The 18,502-nt window shown below is 43.0% G+C and overlaps 2 protein-coding genes across 5 annotated transcripts in view; one reads left to right on the forward strand and one right to left on the reverse strand.

Moving 5' to 3' along the window:
- LOC126996829 (calcium-binding mitochondrial carrier protein Aralar1-like) overlaps positions 1–18,502 on the forward strand; it is a gene marked incomplete at its 3' end in the record, with an annotated part of 83,650 nt that overhangs the window by 11,755 nt on the left and 53,393 nt on the right.
- Positions 6,858–18,502, reverse strand: part of LOC126996828 (uncharacterized) — a 50,393-nt gene continuing 38,748 nt past the window's right edge. For 2 of the 4 annotated variants that reach the window (XM_050857697.1, XM_050857698.1), the window contains exons 3-7: positions 15,448–15,659; positions 13,021–13,161; positions 12,054–12,275; positions 10,724–10,853; positions 7,119–9,913 (exon numbers count right to left, since the gene is read on the reverse strand). In XM_050857697.1, the coding sequence (XP_050713654.1) occupies positions 9,669–9,913; positions 10,724–10,853; positions 12,054–12,275; positions 13,021–13,161; positions 15,448–15,659 (950 nt within the window). In that variant the 3' untranslated portion in view covers positions 7,119–9,668. Of the gene's footprint in view, positions 6,915–7,118; positions 9,914–10,723; positions 10,854–12,053; positions 12,276–13,020; positions 13,162–15,447; positions 15,660–18,502 lie in introns of those variants that run through there. The other 2 variants (XR_007751632.1, XR_007751631.1) reach the window with 2 other exon arrangements.

Below are 18,502 nucleotides of genomic sequence, written 5' to 3' on the forward strand. Positions count from 1 at the left end.
GAAACAAGGGAAGGGAAGGAAAAAAGGAAGGAAGAGATAGGAGAGAGAGAGAGAGAGAGAGAGAGAGAGAGAGAGAGAGAGAGAGAGAGAGAGGAAAGAAATGATAAAAGGAGGAATGTAGGTAAAACAACAACAACAACAACAACAACATGGGCAAGAGATCTGTTAGGTAAGGAAAGAACAGGAGGAGGAGGAGGAGGAGGAGGCATAGAAAATAGGTAAGATACAGTATTATTTTAGAAGAAAGGAATAGGAGGAAGGAAGGAGGAAGATGGAATAATTTAGGGGAGGTGAAGGAAGGAGTGGAAGGAAGGAAGGAAGGAGAGCAAGATTGGATAAAGGAAAGGAAAAAGAAGGAAAATTGATAAAGAAAGTAGAAGGAAAAATGTGAAGGAAGAAAGCATTGTTACACACACACACACACACACACACACACACACACACACACACACACACACACACACACACACACACACACACACACACACACACACACACATATTGGACTTTCAAATTGATTATGCACCTTACTCAGACCTACTACTACTACTACTACTACTACTACTACTACTACTACTACTACTACTACTACTACTACTACTACTGCTACTATATCTCCTATCTCCTCCTCCTTCACCCCCCTCCTCCTTCTCTTCTTCCTCCTCTTTTTTTTTCCAACTACTACTACTACTACTACTACTACTACTACTACTACTACTACTACTACTACTACTACTACTACTACTACTACTACTACTTCATCTCCCATCTCCTCCTCCTCCTCCTCCTCCTTCCTATGAATATATTAGGAAAACCGATTCTTTACCAGTCTTTCCTTAGTGACTGTGAGAGAATGAATGGAGGAAAGGAGGGAATGGAGGAAAGAATTGGAGGAAAAGAGAGAAAGAAATTGTGTAATGGAGGGGTCAGCCTTGTGTGGAGAGGGAGGTATTTATTTTCCTTCTCTTCCTCCTCCTCCTCCTCTTCCTCTTCCTCTTTCTACTACTACTACTACTACTACTACTACTACTACTACTACTACTACTACTACTACTACTACTACTACTACTTCATCTCCTTACTCCTCCTCCTCCTCCTCCTCCTCCTTTTTCTCTCTCCTTTCTCCTCCTCCTCCTCCTCCTCCTCCTCTCTTCTCCTTCAACTCCTCCTTCTCCTTCCTCTCTCTCTCTCTCTCTCTCTCTCTCTCTCTCTCTCTCTCTCTCTCTCTCTCTCTCTCTCTCTCCTTCCTTCCTTCCTTCCTTCACTTCTCCTTTTCCTCATCATACATCATTAATCCTTCCATCCTTTCTCTCTCTCTTCCTTTCTTCCCTCCTTCTTCCTCCTTCCTCTTCCTTCCCTCCTTCTCTACCTCCCTTTTCCAACCCTCCTTCTCCTTCCTCTCTCTTCCTTCCCTCTTTCTCCTTCCTCCTCCTCTGCCTTCCCTCCTCCTTCCACTTCCTCTTCCTTCTCTTCTCCTTCTTCTTCTTCTATTTCCTCTGTTTACACTACCCATCTTTTTATCCCTTTTTCTTAATTCCTACTTTCATTATCTTCTCCTATTCCTTCATTCTCTATATCACCTTTTTTTCCTCTTTTTCTATTTTTTCTTTATTTTTTTGTCTAGTTATAATATTTTCCTGACTTCTTTTCCTTCAACCCTTTCCAATCCGATATTCTTCCCTTCTTTGATTATTTATTTTCCTGTTTTCCTTTATTCTCCATGTCATCAAATTTTTCCTTTTCCTATTTTTTATTTTGATTTTTTGTCCTTTTCTTTATAATGTACTTTCTTCCTTTCATTATTTTCCTATTTTCCTTAATTTTCTATGTCACAAATTTTTCCCTTTTTTCCTATATTTTCTTTGTTTTTCATTTGTTTTTGTATATCACCTTTTATTCAAGTCTTTTTCTTCTCTTCATCATCATTGTGTTGTATTCCTACCACCACTACTACTACTACTACTACCACCACCACCACTACTACTACTACTACTACCACTATTACTACCACCACTACCACCACTATTACTACTACCACTATTACTACTACCACTATTACTACCACCACTATTACTACTACCACTATTACTACCACCACTATTACTACCACCACTATTACTACCACCACTATTACTACTACCACTATTACTACTACCACTATTACTACTACCACTATTACTACTACTACTACTACTACTACCACCACTACCACTACCACCACCACCACTACTATTACTACTACTACTACTACTACTACTACTACTACTACTACTACTACTACTACTACTACTACTACTACTACTACTACTACCATCACCACCACCACTACTATTACTACTACTACTACTACTACTACTACTACTACAACTACAACTACAACCACTACTACTACTACTACTACTACTACTACTACTTCTACTACAATAACAGGGTAATAAGACACAAATCTCCACTTTTATTTTATTATTTCACTGGACATTATTTTTTTACCTATTTCAGGCCTCATGTTGATTGGGGGAGGGATGTGGAAGGGAGGGAGAGGAGGAGGAGGAGGAGGAGGAGGAGAAGAGAGGTGGTAGCCTTCTCCATCCTCCCCTTCTTCCCCTCCCCTTCCTCATCTTCCCCTCGTCTTCCCTTACACGCACACCCAAGACACACATAGACATTTTTTCTTCTGTATTTTCCTTCCAGTTTTATTTTATTGCCCATTTTTCTAACCCTTCAGTCTAATGCTTTAACAAGAACAAAGATTAACAACATGAAAGGGCTTTACAGTATTAGTTTATTACCTTAAGTTCCTACGGCTGCACTGGGTTGTGTATATATATGTATAAATATGTATAGTCTCCTAGGGTTAGTTAGAGTAATATGTATAGGTTTAAGTATTCATGTAAGCCTATGCACATGACTGGAGGTGGTGGTGGTGGTGGTTAGGAGGGGGGGTCTGACTGGTGGTGGTGGTACAGGGTCAGGCAGAAGTCTTTGTTTCATTTTTGACGCAGTTAAAAAAAAAAAAATAAATATTATATGCTAACTCACACACACTCATCTTCTCATTTAATCATTACCAAACTCTCATATATTTATTTTCCACTATTTCCTTCATTATAAGTCTAGCTTCATATGGACAAAGCGACGAGAGAGTTAGAATTCAAAAGTGTGATATTTATATGCTAACTCACACACCCATATCTTCTCATTTCCTCATTACCAGCAACCTCATATATTTATTTTCCACTATTTCCTTCATTATAAGTCTTGTTTCATATGGACAAAGCGACGAGAGAGTTAGAATTCAAAAGTGTGATATTTATATGCTAACTCACACACCCATATCTTCTCATTTCCTCATTACTAGCAACCTCATATATTATTTTCCACTATTTCATTCATTATAAGTCTAGTTTCATATTGGCAAAGCGATGAGAGAGTTAGAAATGAAAATGTGATATATATGTTAACTCACACACCCATATCTTCTCATTTCCTCATTACTAGCAACCTCATATATTTATTTTCACTATCTACTTCATCAATTCTAGTTCATTATTTGCTTCATCAATTCAGCAATACTCATCTCTTCTCATCTCCCCATTACCAGCATCCACGTATATTTATCTCCACTATCTACTTCATCAATTCTTGTTCATTATTTGCTTCGTCAATTCAGCAATACTCATCTCTTCTCATCTCCCCATTACCAGCATCCACGTATATTTTATCTCCATTATTTCCCTCCATCACTTCCACTTATTATACACATTGCTACACATACACACATGCACACACACATAAATATTCGTTGATCATCGTTGCTTTTTTCCTAATAAAACATCCCCTCCCCCCCCCAAAAAAAAAAAAAAGATTCCTACAATATATTTTTCCTCATTACAATCTCTCTAAAAAATCGTGACCTCATCTTTAAATATTGGTAAGGGTAGAATTTTGACCTCCTAATGTTAGCTCGTGTGTGTGGAGTAGCATTTCCTTGACCCTCAGTGGAGTATGACCCTATGACCCTTACCTGATGGGCGTGGAGTGAGGGAGGAGTGAGGGAGAGGTGGAGAGAAAGGGGTGGAGAGAGTGTCGAGGGAGGCTGGGGAGAGATTAGTAACTGGAGATGAAAAAGAGGATGCTGAGAGAGAGAGAGAGAGAGAGAGAGAGAGAGAGAGAGAGAGAGAGAGAGAGAGAGAGAGAGAGAGAGAGAGAGAGAGAGAGAGAGAGAGAGAGAGAGAGAATAAGTAAAAGAGGATGCTGAGGAGAGAGAGAAAGATGGAAGAAGAGATGATGAGGGGGTGGGAGGGACAAGAGAAGGAGGAGGAGGAGGAGGAGGAGGAGAAGAAGAAGAAGAAGAAGAAGAAGAAGAAAAAGGTGTTAATGATGTATAGATTGATTGGTAGAGATAATAAGGGAGGAGGAGGAGGAGGACGAGGAGGATGAGGAGGAGGAAAAAGAAGAGAAGGAGGAGGAAGATATCAGAGCCCAGTAACACCTCTTTATCACCACCACTATCACCACCACCACCACCACCATCACCACCACCACCACCACCACCTTCCCACACTCACCGTATTCCTCTTCATTAATATTCTTCGCGCTAGAAAATACTCAAATAAAAATCACACACGCAACAACAACAACAACAACAGGTAGCAACAAACGCTGACTCGCAAAAATGTTCCTTATGCTCCTTTAGGCTGAGAAGGAGGAGGAGGAGGAGAAGGAGGAGGAGGAGGAGGAGGAGAGAGGCATAGGAGGCAGATAATATAGAGGAATGTTTAGGAAGACGGGAATAGAATGAAGGAAGAAAGGAAGAGAAGAAGAATGCGATGAAGGAGGAAAAAGAGGAGGAGGAAGAAGAAGTAAAGCAGGATAAGAATACAGGAAAAATGAAACAAGAGGAGGAGGAAGAGGAGAAAGTGAGAATGGATTAAGAGGAGAATGCAACAGAGGAGGGAGGGGATAAAGAAGGAGGAGGAAGAGGAAGGTTAGATGGAAGGCAGAGGACGATAGGAACAAGATGACAGATAAGAGGAAGAGGAAGAAGGATAGCTAGGTAGAGGTAGAGGATGACAGGAGGCAGAAGATAGCAACAAGAGGAGGAAGAGGAAGAAGAAGAAGAGTAGAGAGGCGGCAGCAGCGGCGGGCAAACAGCGACTGACTGACTGACTGACGTACGATAAGCAGCGATGGAGGAGAAGCTAAAAAACGACAAACACGATATTATAGAAAACATGCAAAGGAGGAGAGTCGATGGGGGCGGGGGTGGGGGGGGCACAGGCTCGGGGCTATGGGTTCCTCAAGGGGGGGCGGAAGAAAAGCAGAGAGAGGAGAAACATGATAAATAAGAACGATAAGAAATAAAGGAAGAAAGAAAGAGAAGAAGAATGAGAAGAGGGGAGGATAGATGGCATGTGATAAAGGACGTGGATAGGATAAAAGGGGTGGATAAAGATGACGAAGAATAAGGAGGATGAGGGATAGGGAGAAGAAAAATGGTTGTAAATGAGAAATAGAAGAGCAAAATGATAATGAAAGGGAAAGATTTAAAACACGTGATAAAGAATGTGGATAGGATAAAAGGGGTGGATAAAGATGACGAAGAATAGGGAAGATGAGGGATAAGGAGAAGAAAAATGGTTGTAAATGAGGAATAGAAGAGCAAAATGATAATGAAAGGGAAAGGTATATAGCACGTGATAAAGAATGTGGATAGGATAAAAGGGGTGGATAAAGATGACGAAGAATAGGAAGGATGAGGGATAGGGAGAAAAAAAATGGTTGTAAATGAGGGATAGAAAAGCAAAATGATAATGAAAGGGAAAGATTTATAGCACGTGATAAAGAATGTGAATAGCGATAGTAGAAGATGGTGAAAGGAAGAAAAGGAAGGATGGTAGATAAATAGGATGAAAAAAATGGATGCCAGAAGAGTCAGAAAAAATAAATAGGATAAGAATATGAAAGGGGAAAATAATTGATATAAGGAAATGGTTTTATAAGACCGTATAGAGGGCAAGGGAATGGGTAGACTCGCGTTCAATATTAAACAGAAGAATTACATGGTTGATATTCTGGGTACGGAGGAGGGAGAGGAACCGAGCGATGGCGAGCCTGTGCGAGAGAGGATCATAATACCACAAGCACAGCAACCAACCATCCAGTATAACCCAGTACAAGAACAGTGACTCCAATGTATGTTTTATGACTACAGCGACCCCGAGAACCACACGGTCACACGCCGAACTCAGTGGAAACGGATTGTCGAGACCGTTTTGCTGTCGGCTCCCGCTGGTCCCTTGCTCCCCTCCGCTCTGCCTCATCCCCCCCATCACCTATCTCTCCCTCTCATTAGTTAGGTAGCGTTGGGGCTGTGTGAACCCGCGAAAACCAACGGCAAAGCGACATCGGGAGGCTGGTTACACTATAGGCGACCCTCTGGACCTCTGACCTTAGGGAAACCCGCGTTGTGTGACCTTTTCCAGTTGGTTAAGGGGGAAGATGCAAGTGGTGGAAGGTTTTTGGGTTAAGAGAGACTGATTGGGTGGGTGATTGGGGCTGGTTGACTGGCTTTGGTTTAGTCACCTGTGGGTCGTACGATAGTTTTTTTTTGACGTGGCGAATCGTGAGGTGTTAGATAGCTAAGGCGGGACATGGAAGTCTGTCATTAGAGAACACTTGGGTTTTGTCTTGTTACATCTGTGTGTGTGTGTGTGTGTGTGTGTGTGTGTGTGTGTGTGTGTGTGTGTGTGTGTGTTTGTTTGTTTGTTTGCAGTAAAAGAAACACCTCAAGGGCAAAAAAGACAATGAGAAAAAAAATTCCCGCTAATCACTGCTCCTATGTAAGAAAGTGTAGATGTGTGTGTGTGTGTGTGTGTGTGTGTGTGTTTGTTTGTTTGCAGTAAAAGAAACACCTCAAGGGCAAAAAAGACAATGAGAAAAAAAATTCCCGCTTATCACTGCTCCTATGTATGATTGTGTTTGTGTGTGTGTGTGTGTGTGTGTGTGTGTGTGTGTGTGTGTGTGTGTGTTTGCAGTAAAAGAAACACCTCAAGTGCATAAAATACAATGAGAAAAAAATTCCCGCTAATCACTGCTCCTATGTAAGAAAGTGTAGATGTGTGTGTGTGTGTGTGTGTGTGTGTGTGTGTGTGTGTGTGTGTGTGTGTGTGTGTGTGTGTGTGTGTGTGTGTGTTTGCAGTAAAAGAAACACCTCAAGGGCAAAAAAGATAATGAGAAAAAAAATTCCCGCTAATCACTGCTCCTATGTAAGAAAGTGTAGATGTGTGTGTGTGTGTGTGTGTGTGTGTGTGTGTGTGTGTGTGTGTGTGTTTGCAGTAAAAGAAACACCTCAAGGGCAAAAAAGATAATGAGAAAAAAAATTCCCGCTAATCACTGCTCCTATGTAAGAAAGTGTAGATGTGTGTGTGTGTGTGTGTGTGTGTGTGTGTGTGTGTGTGTGTGTGTGTGTGGCTTAGGGTCGTTGTCACACGCTTTTCCGGATGCATAAAACGAAATACCAAGTCGATGTTTGGTGTTTGCTTTAGAAAATCGATGTTTGTGTGTGTTTTAAAATTGAAACCCACATTAAGTTCGTTTTTCATCATGTTTTTCGTTGACGGTATAACGAAGACGCTAACTCAGGCACGTTAACAAACCAGCGACGAGAATAACACCGAAAAAAGAAAAATAATAAAGAAAAAAGCGAATCAGTAATAATTATAATGGCTTGGGTTAATAGCACTCACTTACTTACTTAGCCTTTATATAATTACTATTCGTGTTTGATTAATTAACGTAAAAACCAGTGTGTGTGTGTGTGTGTGTGTGTGTGTGTGTGTGTGTGTGTGTGTGTGTGTGTGTGTGTGTGTGTGTGTGTGTGTTCGTACGTCACAAACACCTCCCTCGTTATAATATTCAGCATATGATAAATCGTCCGCGAACGTTTAAGATTAGCAAGAGAAGTGGAGACAGCAATAACCTTCACTATAGAGGCGAAAACGTTCGTAACAGCATCGTCGTTTTTCACCAATGGCTTCCCGAACTCATGATATCAATTCTCGTAATAATGGCAAACAATAATGTCATAATATAGTACTCTCCGCCTGACACTTAAAAATACAAAACATCAATCAACACACTCTCGCTCCGTTCACCGACACTACTACTGCTAAAGGTTTATGCATGTATATATATAGTTTATGTATAGTATGTATATATATATTATTTATACTCTTCGATAACAGGATATGGTGAGTGGAGATCGTACTATAAGGAGGTCACCATGCACTAAACTGACCCAGAATCCCTCCATCCCTCTCCCTTCCCATCCCATCCCTCTATGTAGCATTATTCCTCCCTCGAACCTCCTTTCATCCTACCAATCGCCTTACTAGAACCTCATTATCCCATTATTACGAGGTCGTTTGTGGCATTGGATTCTAAATAGGGGTGTTAAAAGTACGGATAACTTACTTGAGTGACATATTTGAGTTCCCAGGACTGTACAAGGGGATAAGAATTGAAGACCATACTTGAGGGACAACGTAAGGGGCCAAATGAGGGTCTGCTTGGTCAGTTTAGTGCACGGTGACATTCTATAGTAAGTATGCCTAGTAACGGTCAGCCAAGTCCTCCGGCAGTGGAGAAAATACTGTTAAGTGTGTGAGTGTGAATGTGTATGGAACTGCAACTAAACACACACTTCGATCTTCTAAATCTCCATCAAAAGAGGTTGTCGTAATGTACCGATCACAACGTATGTAGGTTAAAACAACTCCCGCCCTCCCCCTTAGCGCTCGATTTGATTATTCAGTGTATGGCTTTATACTATCTACTATACGACTGTTTACGTAGGCATGTGTGTGTAGGCTTCGTTTTGTGGCTCCGTTTGGCTTCGTTTATGAGTTATCGTGGAAGCTTGACAATATGGGTGAGGGAGGGGAGAGGTGTGACAGTCGGGGGAAGGTTCAGAAGGATGTTGGTTGGGGTGTTTGCTGTGTAGATGTCGGGAGGGAAACTGAGCTAAATATAAACAAGGAGAAAGATGAAAAGGAAGAAAGGTATTGGTGAGGAGAGGACGAGAATGCGATACAAGGAAAAGTATTGACAAAAGAGAGTGAAGAAGCGTATAAAAAGAAAGAACTAAGATAAAGAGCTAAGTCAAGATAGAAAGGGTGAAAAAAAGAAATACTGTTGACATGTTGAGGAAAGGCGATGCAAGGGAAGAAAAATATCAACAAGAGAGAGAAAAGAAATATTAGAACGAAATAGAAATAGATAAAGAGTTAGGTCGAGAGGAAAAAGACGAAAAGAAAGAAAGAAATGTCTGAGAGGAGGACGAAAAAGCGATGCAAGGAAATAATATGAACACTAGAACGAATTAAAACTGAGATAAAAAGTGTAGAGATAAAAAGAGAGAGGGAAAAAAATAACTATATAGGACGTGAGACACCAGATGGAAAATGAGAAAGGAAGGAAAAAGGGAGACTATGGAGGAAACAGTGGAGGGAGGGAATGTAGGAGTCGGAGAGGGAGAGGGAGAGAGGGAGGGGCGCCTTGATCTAAACGGAGGGGAAAGAAGAGGAGAGAAAAACACATCGCTAAAGTAATACGGAGGAAAGAAAAAGAGAGAGGGAGACAGCGAGACACCGAAAGCGAGTGGAAATTTAAGACATCCTGGTGTTAGTGGAAGGGTTGATTGAGGCGATGGAGGAGGCGGTGGAGGGGCGTTTGGAGGGGGTTCCTGTGGCGGGCGAGGCGTTGGGGTCCAGGATCTTGACGGAGACGCGGGCGGAGGTGTGGATGCCCGTGTTGGGGAAGGCGATGCGGCCGTTTTGACGGAACTGCGAGTACTGCACCTCGCGGATCGTCTTGAAGTTGTGCCGCCCGAAGATCTTGGCGGAGAAGATGCCTGAGAGGGAGGGAGAGAGAGTGGATAGATGTTACTATTAGTATTACCATTATTATTATCATTGTCATTATTATTGGATAGAAGATGCCTGAGAGGGAGGGAGAGATAATGGATAGGAGATGTTACTCTTGGTATTACCATTATTATTATTATTGTCATTATTATTGGATAGAAGATGCCTGAGAGAGAAAGAGAGGGAAAGAGAATTAGGTAGGATGACATTATTATTATTTTTTTCATTATCAGAGAGAGAGAGAGAGAGAGAGAGAGAGAGAGAGAGAGAGAGAGAGAGAGAGAGAGAGAGAGAGAGAGAGAGAGAGAGAGAGAGAGAGAGAGAGAGAGAGGCTGGTCATTAGTAAAAAAACAAAAAAACTTAGGGATAAAGGCGTGTGTGTGTGTGTGTGTGTGTGTGTGTGTGTGTTGTGCGCGAACTCGTTAAAAAGTTTGAAATTTGTTAGTATGAGAGAGAAAAGTACTTGATAAAAGTTGAAACGAGAGAGAGAGAGAGAGAGAGAGAGAGAGAGAGAGAGAGAGAGAGAGAGAGAGAGAGAGAGAGAGAGAGAGAGAGAGAGAGAGAGAGAGAAGAAAGGAAAAGAAAGAAAAGATAAGAAAACAAAAGAAAATTAAAAGAAAAGGAAAGAGAAACGAATGTAAGATAGAAGAGAAAATAAATTAGTGTAAGTGTTCTGTCGCTTTAAGGAAGACTTGAAAACACTTGCCTAGGAATGAATTGATTGGGATTTATAGTTTTAGGAGAGGTTATTCTGACTGGAGGCTCATTTGTCCCTGTGTGTAAGTGTTTTGTCTCACCTGTCGTTTCGGCCACGAGGCAGGTGAATCCCTCCTTGTGAGCCACGTTACAGCTCTGTTGTACCAGCATGGAGGCGATGCCGCGCCCCCCGTACTCCTTGTCCACATTGAGCAGCTCGAAATTGAGGAACTAGGAGGGGAGAGGAACAGAGATCAGTATGGAAAACATATATAAAGTGTGTGTAAGGGAAATCGTTGGTGTGATAAGTTGGGTTGTGAAGGATTAAGAGAGGCTGGTAGTGAATATAAATTAAAAGAAAGTGGGTGGTGATGAAGCTAGTTCGTGAAAGGCAAGGTGAGTAGTAGTAGTGAACATATAGAAAAATGAAGGGACTACGAAGAGGAGAGGGACAAAAATTAGTACAAAAGACATAGAGTTATATATAATGTTTAAACCAAAGGAAAGGGTGGGTGTGATGAAGAGCTAGTTCGTGAAGGTGTTAAGAGTGGCTGGTAGTGAACATATAGAAGAAATGAAGGGACTAGGAAGGGGAGAGGGAGAAAGGTCAGTACAAAAGACATAGGTACAGTTATATATACAGAGGGCAAAGAAATGAACGGGTATGATGAAGAGCTAGGTCGTGAAGGACTAAGGGAGGTTGGTAAATAGAAAAAGACAGTTGTTAGTAAAGATTAAACTGAAGTAAAAAACAACAACATAAGATAGAAGGAAGCTGAGGACGAATAAGATGCCAAAAATCGCAGGAAGGAAAGATCAAGTCAGAAGATGCAGTCAATAAGAGAGAACCGTGAAAGGAAACGAGGCAATAAAGTCTCAAGAAATGGAAAGAGGAAAGGGATGCAGGAGGAGGAGGAGGAGGAGGAGGGAAGGACGAGGAAGAAGGAGGAGGAAAGGGAGACAGTAGTGGAAATAATATGAACAATGTAGTAGAGATAAGAGCAATAGAAGGGAAGAGAAGGGGAGATAGATAAAAAATGATAAAGCAAATGAGGAATGCAATCAGAAGTGGGAAGAACGAAGGGAAGGAAGAAGGGAGATGGTGGTAAATTACAAGAACAAGGGGAAGATATGATAAAGAAGGAGAGAGAAGGGAAATAGAAAGAGAAAACTAAACAAAACATAAGAAGAGGGTGACTTCGATAGAATTTAAAGCGCACACACACACACACACACACACACACACACACACACACACACATATATACAGTTACCCCTTCCCTCCCCCAACACACATACTATATTTTTATTTATTTTTACTAATATATTTTTTTTACAGCAAGGGAGACAGCTCAAGGGCAGCTTACACCTCCCCCCACACACATACCCCTACACCCCCCTCCCCCCCCTTCACCCCTCCCCTCTACATACCTTATCAACGCTGTACTGTCCGTAGAAGTCGATATCACTCGCCAGCTGACTGAGGAAGGAAATAATCTTGAACATCTTGGGGTCTTTCTGAGGGTCGATCCAGGCCAGGAAGTCATCGGGGCCTGGTGTGTCCCCTCGCTTTTTGATGCTGTTGATGGCCACGCCCACCAGCCGACCGTTAGCCGACTCGTCTATCGCCATCACTGACACGCCGTGGTTGATCTGAGAGGCGGAGAAGAGGAGAGAGAGGCTGTAGCGTGTTAGATGTAGAGATAAAAGGGATTGCGATTGGTAGCTTGAGCGTAGTATAGGGTAAGGGAAGGGACGTAGAGGGTTGTATTATGTAAGGAAAATAGTTGGAAATGGTTTTGAATGGATAGGTTAAGTGTATAGGGAATGGGAAAGGACGTAAGGGAAATGAATGATATGGTTAAGGATGGGTAACTTGAATGTATGAGATATGAAGACAGAGATATAGACAGAGAGAGAGAGAGAGAGAGAGAGAGAGAGAGAGAGAGAGAGAGAGAGAGAGAGAGAGAGAGAGAGAGAGAGAGAGAGAGAGAGAGAGAGAGAGAGAGAGAGAGAGAGAGCTGAAGCGGAAGTAATTATCTGAGCTATGGGAGGGAGCAGATAAAAGTATGGGAAAAATGTGATGAAACAAGGGAGAGAGTGAGAGTGAGAGGAAAAGGAGGGAAGGAAGAAGGGAGAGGGAGAGGGCGCGAGAGGAATATGGCATAGAACAGGGGAGAATAAAAGAGGGAAGGGAGGAACTAGAGTGATAAATTAGATATATAAATAGAAGCGGAGATAAATTGAATGAGAGAGAGAGAGAGAGAGAGAGAGAGAGAGAGAGAGAGAGAGAGAGAGAGAGAGAGAGAGAGAGAGAGAGAGAGAGAGAGAGAGAGAGAGAAAATAACAGAAAAAAAGGAAAATAAGAGTTAAAAGGCAACATAACAGATAGCCTTACCATATGGGGCAGGACCTTGGAGAGCCAGTGGTCCACCTCCCTCGGGCTGTCCAGGTAGAGGGCCTTCCCGAGGGGCTCATCCTTGAAGAAATGGTTACACAGCAGGTCCACCGCGGCGTCACTGTACTCCTGCGTCAGTACCTGGAGACGGAGGTGGAAAAGTAGATGTGTTAGCAGGAGTAGGAGAAGCAGTAGGGAGGGAAGGGACTACTTGGCAACAGAGGAGGACAGTAGACATGTTAGCAGGAATATTAGAAGCAGTAGGGGGAGGAAGGGAGTACTTGGCAACAGAGGAGGACAGTAGACATGTTAGCAGGAATATTAGAAGCAGTAGGGGGAGGAAGGGAGTACTTGGAAACAGAGGAGGACAGTAGACATGTTAGCAGGAGTAGGAGAAGCAGTAGGGGGAGGAAGGGAGTACTTGGCAACAGAGGAGGACAGTAGGCGTGGTAGCAGGAGTAGGAGAAGCAGCAGGGGGAGGAAGGGAGTACTTGGAAACAGAGAAGGACAGTAGACGTGGTAGCAGGTGTAGGAACAGCAGTAGGGGAAGGGAAGGAAGGGGGAGGGAGTAGATGTTTTAGGAGTATCTATAGACGGGGGGACAGTAGACATATTAGCAGTAGTAGGAACAGTAGTAGAGGAAGGAAGGGAAGAGTCACATGTAGCAGTTGGCGGGGGCGAAGGGAAGGGAGCAGATGTATTAGTAGGAGGAAATACCATCAGAAAATATTACTAGATAAGAAGGAAAGAAAGTTTAAAGAGGTAATGAAGAGGAGGTAGGTAGATAGGAGGAGGAGGAGGAGGAGGAGGGTGGAGAGAAAGGAAGAGAGAGAAGTGGAGGAAAGGTTGGAAAGAAAACATAAGAAAGAGAATTATATTAAGAGAACAAAGATAAAAAGTAAAAAAAAATCCTAGAGGAAAAAAAACAACAGAAAATAAAAGGAAAATAAGAGCTAAGAGAGGTAATGAAGAGGTAGGTAGGAGGAGGAGGAGGAAAGTGGAGAGAAAGGGAGAGAGAGAAAGAGGCGGAGGGAAGGGAGGAAAGATTTATTAGTGAACCAGACAAGTTTGACTAATTATAAAAGATGGCCGCGGGTGAGTGCAACTTTAGTCCTTCCTCTAACGCTGATGAATAGCACACGCACGCACGCACGCACGCACACACACGGACACACACACACACACACACACACACACACACACACACACACACACACACACACACACACACACACACACACACAGCGTTCCCATCCCATCCCATTCCTTCCCATCCTTCCCTTCCCTCACACACACACACACACACACACACACATTAAAAAATCTAATTAGTTTGTCGTTAAAAGTCCGATTAGCAAAAATGAAGACGGATAATACTTATGAGAGAGAGAGAGAGAGAGAGAGAGAGAGAGAGAGAGAGAGAGAGAGAGAGAGAGAGAGAGAGAGAGAGAGAGAGAGAGAGAGAGAGAGAGAGAGAGAGAGAGAGTCTTTGTACATAATCGTTTCTGTCTATCTCTATCTCTTTCTCTTCCTCTCCCTCTCCCTTTATCCTTTCAGTCCTCCGTTTCAACATCCTAATCCTCCTTTTCTCTCGCCTTTCCTCTCTCTTCTCTCCCTCTTTACATATTTTTCCTCCTCCTCCTCCTCCTCCCGTCATTTATTCTCCCTATCTCGCCTTTCCTCCTCCTCCTTCTCTCCCCCTTTATATCTTTCTTTCTCCTCGCCTCCTCCTTCCCTCCTCCTCCTCCTTGTCCTGTATTGCTCTCCTCCTCCTCCTTTTCCTTGACAAACGGCACCGTCCATTCGCCTGGCCTGGACACCGCTCACCTGGGAATCACGTGAGAAGGCCTGCGCCGCCCTCATGCCTTATCTATTCCTAGCCCGAGATCTGATATACAGTGACCAGGCCCATAGTGGCTGTATATATTCCTGGGCCTTCCACACTGAGCTATACGGCCACCCTCTCTGTAATAACCTTGTATCTTATATCTTATACGTAAACTCTACCTATGACTAAAGGAAGGGTAGATAGGTAGAGTGATAGATACAGAGAGGGATGCTGTGTAAAGAGTTGGAGAGAGAGATAACTAGATCGAAAGCGAGAGAGAGACCCAGACAGCCAATTAGACGGCCAGCCAGCCAGTCAGACCAGACCAGACAGATAAACAGACAGTCATCCATCCATCCATACAGACAGCCAGACAGCCAATTAGACGGCCAGACAGCCAGTCAGACCAGACCAGACAGACAAACAGACAGTCATCCATCCATCCATACAGACAGCCAGACAGCCAATTAGACGGCCAGCCAGCCAGTCAGACCAGACCAGACAGACAAACAGACAGTCATCCATCCATCCATACAGACAGCCAGACAGGCCTATATTGGGAAAGAGAACAAGACAGGCCTATATCTCTAAGCTCCCACCTTGAATACAATGTTCTCGTCGTGTTTGTGGAGCACGTCTGGGGGCAGCTCGGGTTCGCTGGGCAGTTCGGGCTCCTCGGGCTCCTCCAGTACCTCTTCAGGCTGCTGGGCCTCGGCGGGGGGCGGCGCGAGGGGCTGCTGCTCGTCCCCTGCCGCCCCCTGCCCTGCCTCGCCGCCCTCCTCACCCTCCTTGCGGCGCGGGCCCAGAGGAGCTGTTGGGAGAGGGGAGATAAAGAAGGGGAGCTTAGGGGGGAGTGGGGCAGATGGTTGTGTTGTTGTTGTTGTTGTTGTTGGTGGTGGTAGTGTTGTTTTTGTTGTTGATGATGTATTCTTATTCCTATTCTTATTCTTATATATCTTCTTATGCTTATTATTATTCCTATTCTCATTCTTCTTATTCTTCTTCTTATTATAATCCTCCTCCTCTTCCTCCACTTCTTCCTCTTCCTTATCATTCATTCATATATTGATAATACGGGTACTGTTTCTACTACTACTACTACTACTACTACTACTACTACTACTACTACTACTACTACTACTACTACTACTTCTATTACTATTATTACTACCACTACTATAACTACTACTACTACTACTACTACTACTATTACTACTACTACTACTACTACTACTACTACTACTACTACTAACTGTACTGTCATTGAAGTAGTTTATATACTCTCTTATGGTCTTCTTCGTCATCTTCATCACCATCTTCATTATCACCAATCACCATTACACCTCTCATCATTACACTGTCATTACCACCTTTATCGGCTGCCATTACCACCACCACCACCACCACCACCACATCCACCACCACCTCCACCTTCGCCACCACCACCACCACATCCACCACCACCGCCACCGCCACCACCACCACCACCATCAACAGCGTCACTCCTTCGTAAGAGACAGTATTTCCTTTCATCCTCCCTCCAAGACTTCCTCCTCCTCCTCCTCCTCCTCCTCCTCCTCCTCTTTCTGCTCCTCCTTCTCCTCCTCCATTTATTGCCTACTATACACGCCTTGCTTGCGCCTTCTGTGTGTGTGTGTGTGTGTGTGTGTGTGTGTATGTGTGATTTTTTTTATAGTTTTGCATTTCTGTATTTCTTTTTATTTATTTATTTTCTCTCTCTCTCTCTCTCTCTCTCTCTCTCCAGGGACATTTTTGGGCCGCTTTTTTCTCCTCCTCCTCCTCTCTCTTTTTTTTTGTCCTACTTTTCCTTCTCCTTTTGTTCCGATCTTCCTTCAGAATCTCTTTACATCCCAATTCTTTTATATTTCTTTCTATTCTTTTCTATTCTATTCTTTTCCAACCCATTCACTTTTATCTCTCATCTTTATTTTTTGTTTCCTTTCTTCAATCCACTTTTTTTCCTCCCTCCTTCTCACCCTCTCTCTCTCTCCTTCCCTTCCTCCCTTTCCTATTCCTTTTGACTTAATGAAAGACTCCGGGGAAATCAAAATCTCTCTCTCTCTCTCTCTCTCTCTCTCTCTCTCTCAAGCTGTATGTGTGTGTGTATGTATGTGTATGGAGAGAGAGAGAGAGAGAGAGAGAGAGAGAGAGAGAGAGAGAGAGAGAGAGAGAGAGAGAGAGAGAGAGAGATAAAATATTGGACACATCACTTGCCGGGAATTTATTAGATCTGGGATTTTGGGAGAGAACCAGTAAGGAAGGAAAAAAGTCTTGACGGGAGAATTTTGTTAGAATTATTCATTGCTTTTTGGGGTCCGTTTTATCATCAGGTTATTGTTTTTTCATGTCTTCTTCCTCTCCTTTTTCTTCTTTATCTTCTTGTTCTTTTCCTTGTTCTTCTTCTTCGTCTTCTTGTCTATATAGTCCACCTTCTCGTATTGTATTTGCATGTGACAAGTTAATATGCAAAGCTAGAGTCACAGAGGGTGATGTCAATACTTGTAAGGAGTTATTGAAATCTGACAAGATGTTACCGTAGACTTTTTTGGGTCCCTCATATTATTAGGTTATCGTATTTACATGTGATAAGTTAATATGCGAAGCCAGAGAGAAAGAGTATGTCTACCTTAGGGCTGGATGAGGGCCAGATCTCAGGGCTGGAACCGGAAAGACAGGGGAACCATGTAGAAATGACCTACAATAATTTAGTTAGAGAAATTGCAGAGGGTCAGAGACAGCATATCCCTTACCAAGCACGTAGGAAGGAAAATAACGACCCCAAATGGATGACCCGCAGACTCAAGCATGAAATAGGCTTGAAGAGAGGAATTTATAGGAAAATAAAGAACGGAGAGATCCACCTCAGGGGTATGTTGAGCTAGCCAGGTCGGTGAAGAAGAACACCCGCCTTGCAAAAAGAAATTATGAGATTAGGGTAGCCAACGAGGCCAAGAGCGATCCCAAGGGCTTCTTCAAATTGTACAGGACGAAAACAAGGGACAGAATTGGACCGTTGAAAACAAACACGGGCGAGCTCGTTGAGAATGGAGAAGATATGAGCCAAATGATGAATGACTATTTCCTCTCAGTTTTCACGCAGGAAAATCTAACAACCATTCCGGAGAGAGTTCAGATATATGAGGGTGACGAGAACGACAAGTTGAGGGATGTGATCATCACTAGGCAAGTAGTCCAGGATGAGATTGGTAGGTTGAAGAAAAACAAATCGCCGGGCCCAGACGAAGTATTCCCAAGGGTTCTGAAAGAGTGCAAGGAAGTCCTTAGTGGCCCTCTTGCCGATATCTTTAAAATGTCGGTAAATTCTGGGTATGTGCCCAATCAATGGAAAGTAGCTAATGTGACGCCGATTTTCAAAAGGAGACAAGTCAGCCACCTCAAACTATCGCCCAATTAGCTTAACATCAGTTGTGGGAAAGATGTTAGAGTCGATTATAGCCAGGAGCCGTCCGGACCATCTAGAAAAGCATAATTTAATTCATGACTCACAACATGGGTTCACAAAGGGTAGGTCTTGCCTTACTAACCTGTTGTCCTTCTACACTAAAGTAATCGAGGCGGTTGACAGAGATGAAAACTATGACATATTATATCTAGATTTCAGTAAAGCGTTCG

The sequence above is a fragment of the Eriocheir sinensis genome, chromosome 11, assembly GCF_024679095.1.
Source record: "Eriocheir sinensis breed Jianghai 21 chromosome 11, ASM2467909v1, whole genome shotgun sequence".
In the NCBI taxonomy this organism is placed as follows: domain Eukaryota; kingdom Metazoa; phylum Arthropoda; class Malacostraca; order Decapoda; family Varunidae; genus Eriocheir; species Eriocheir sinensis.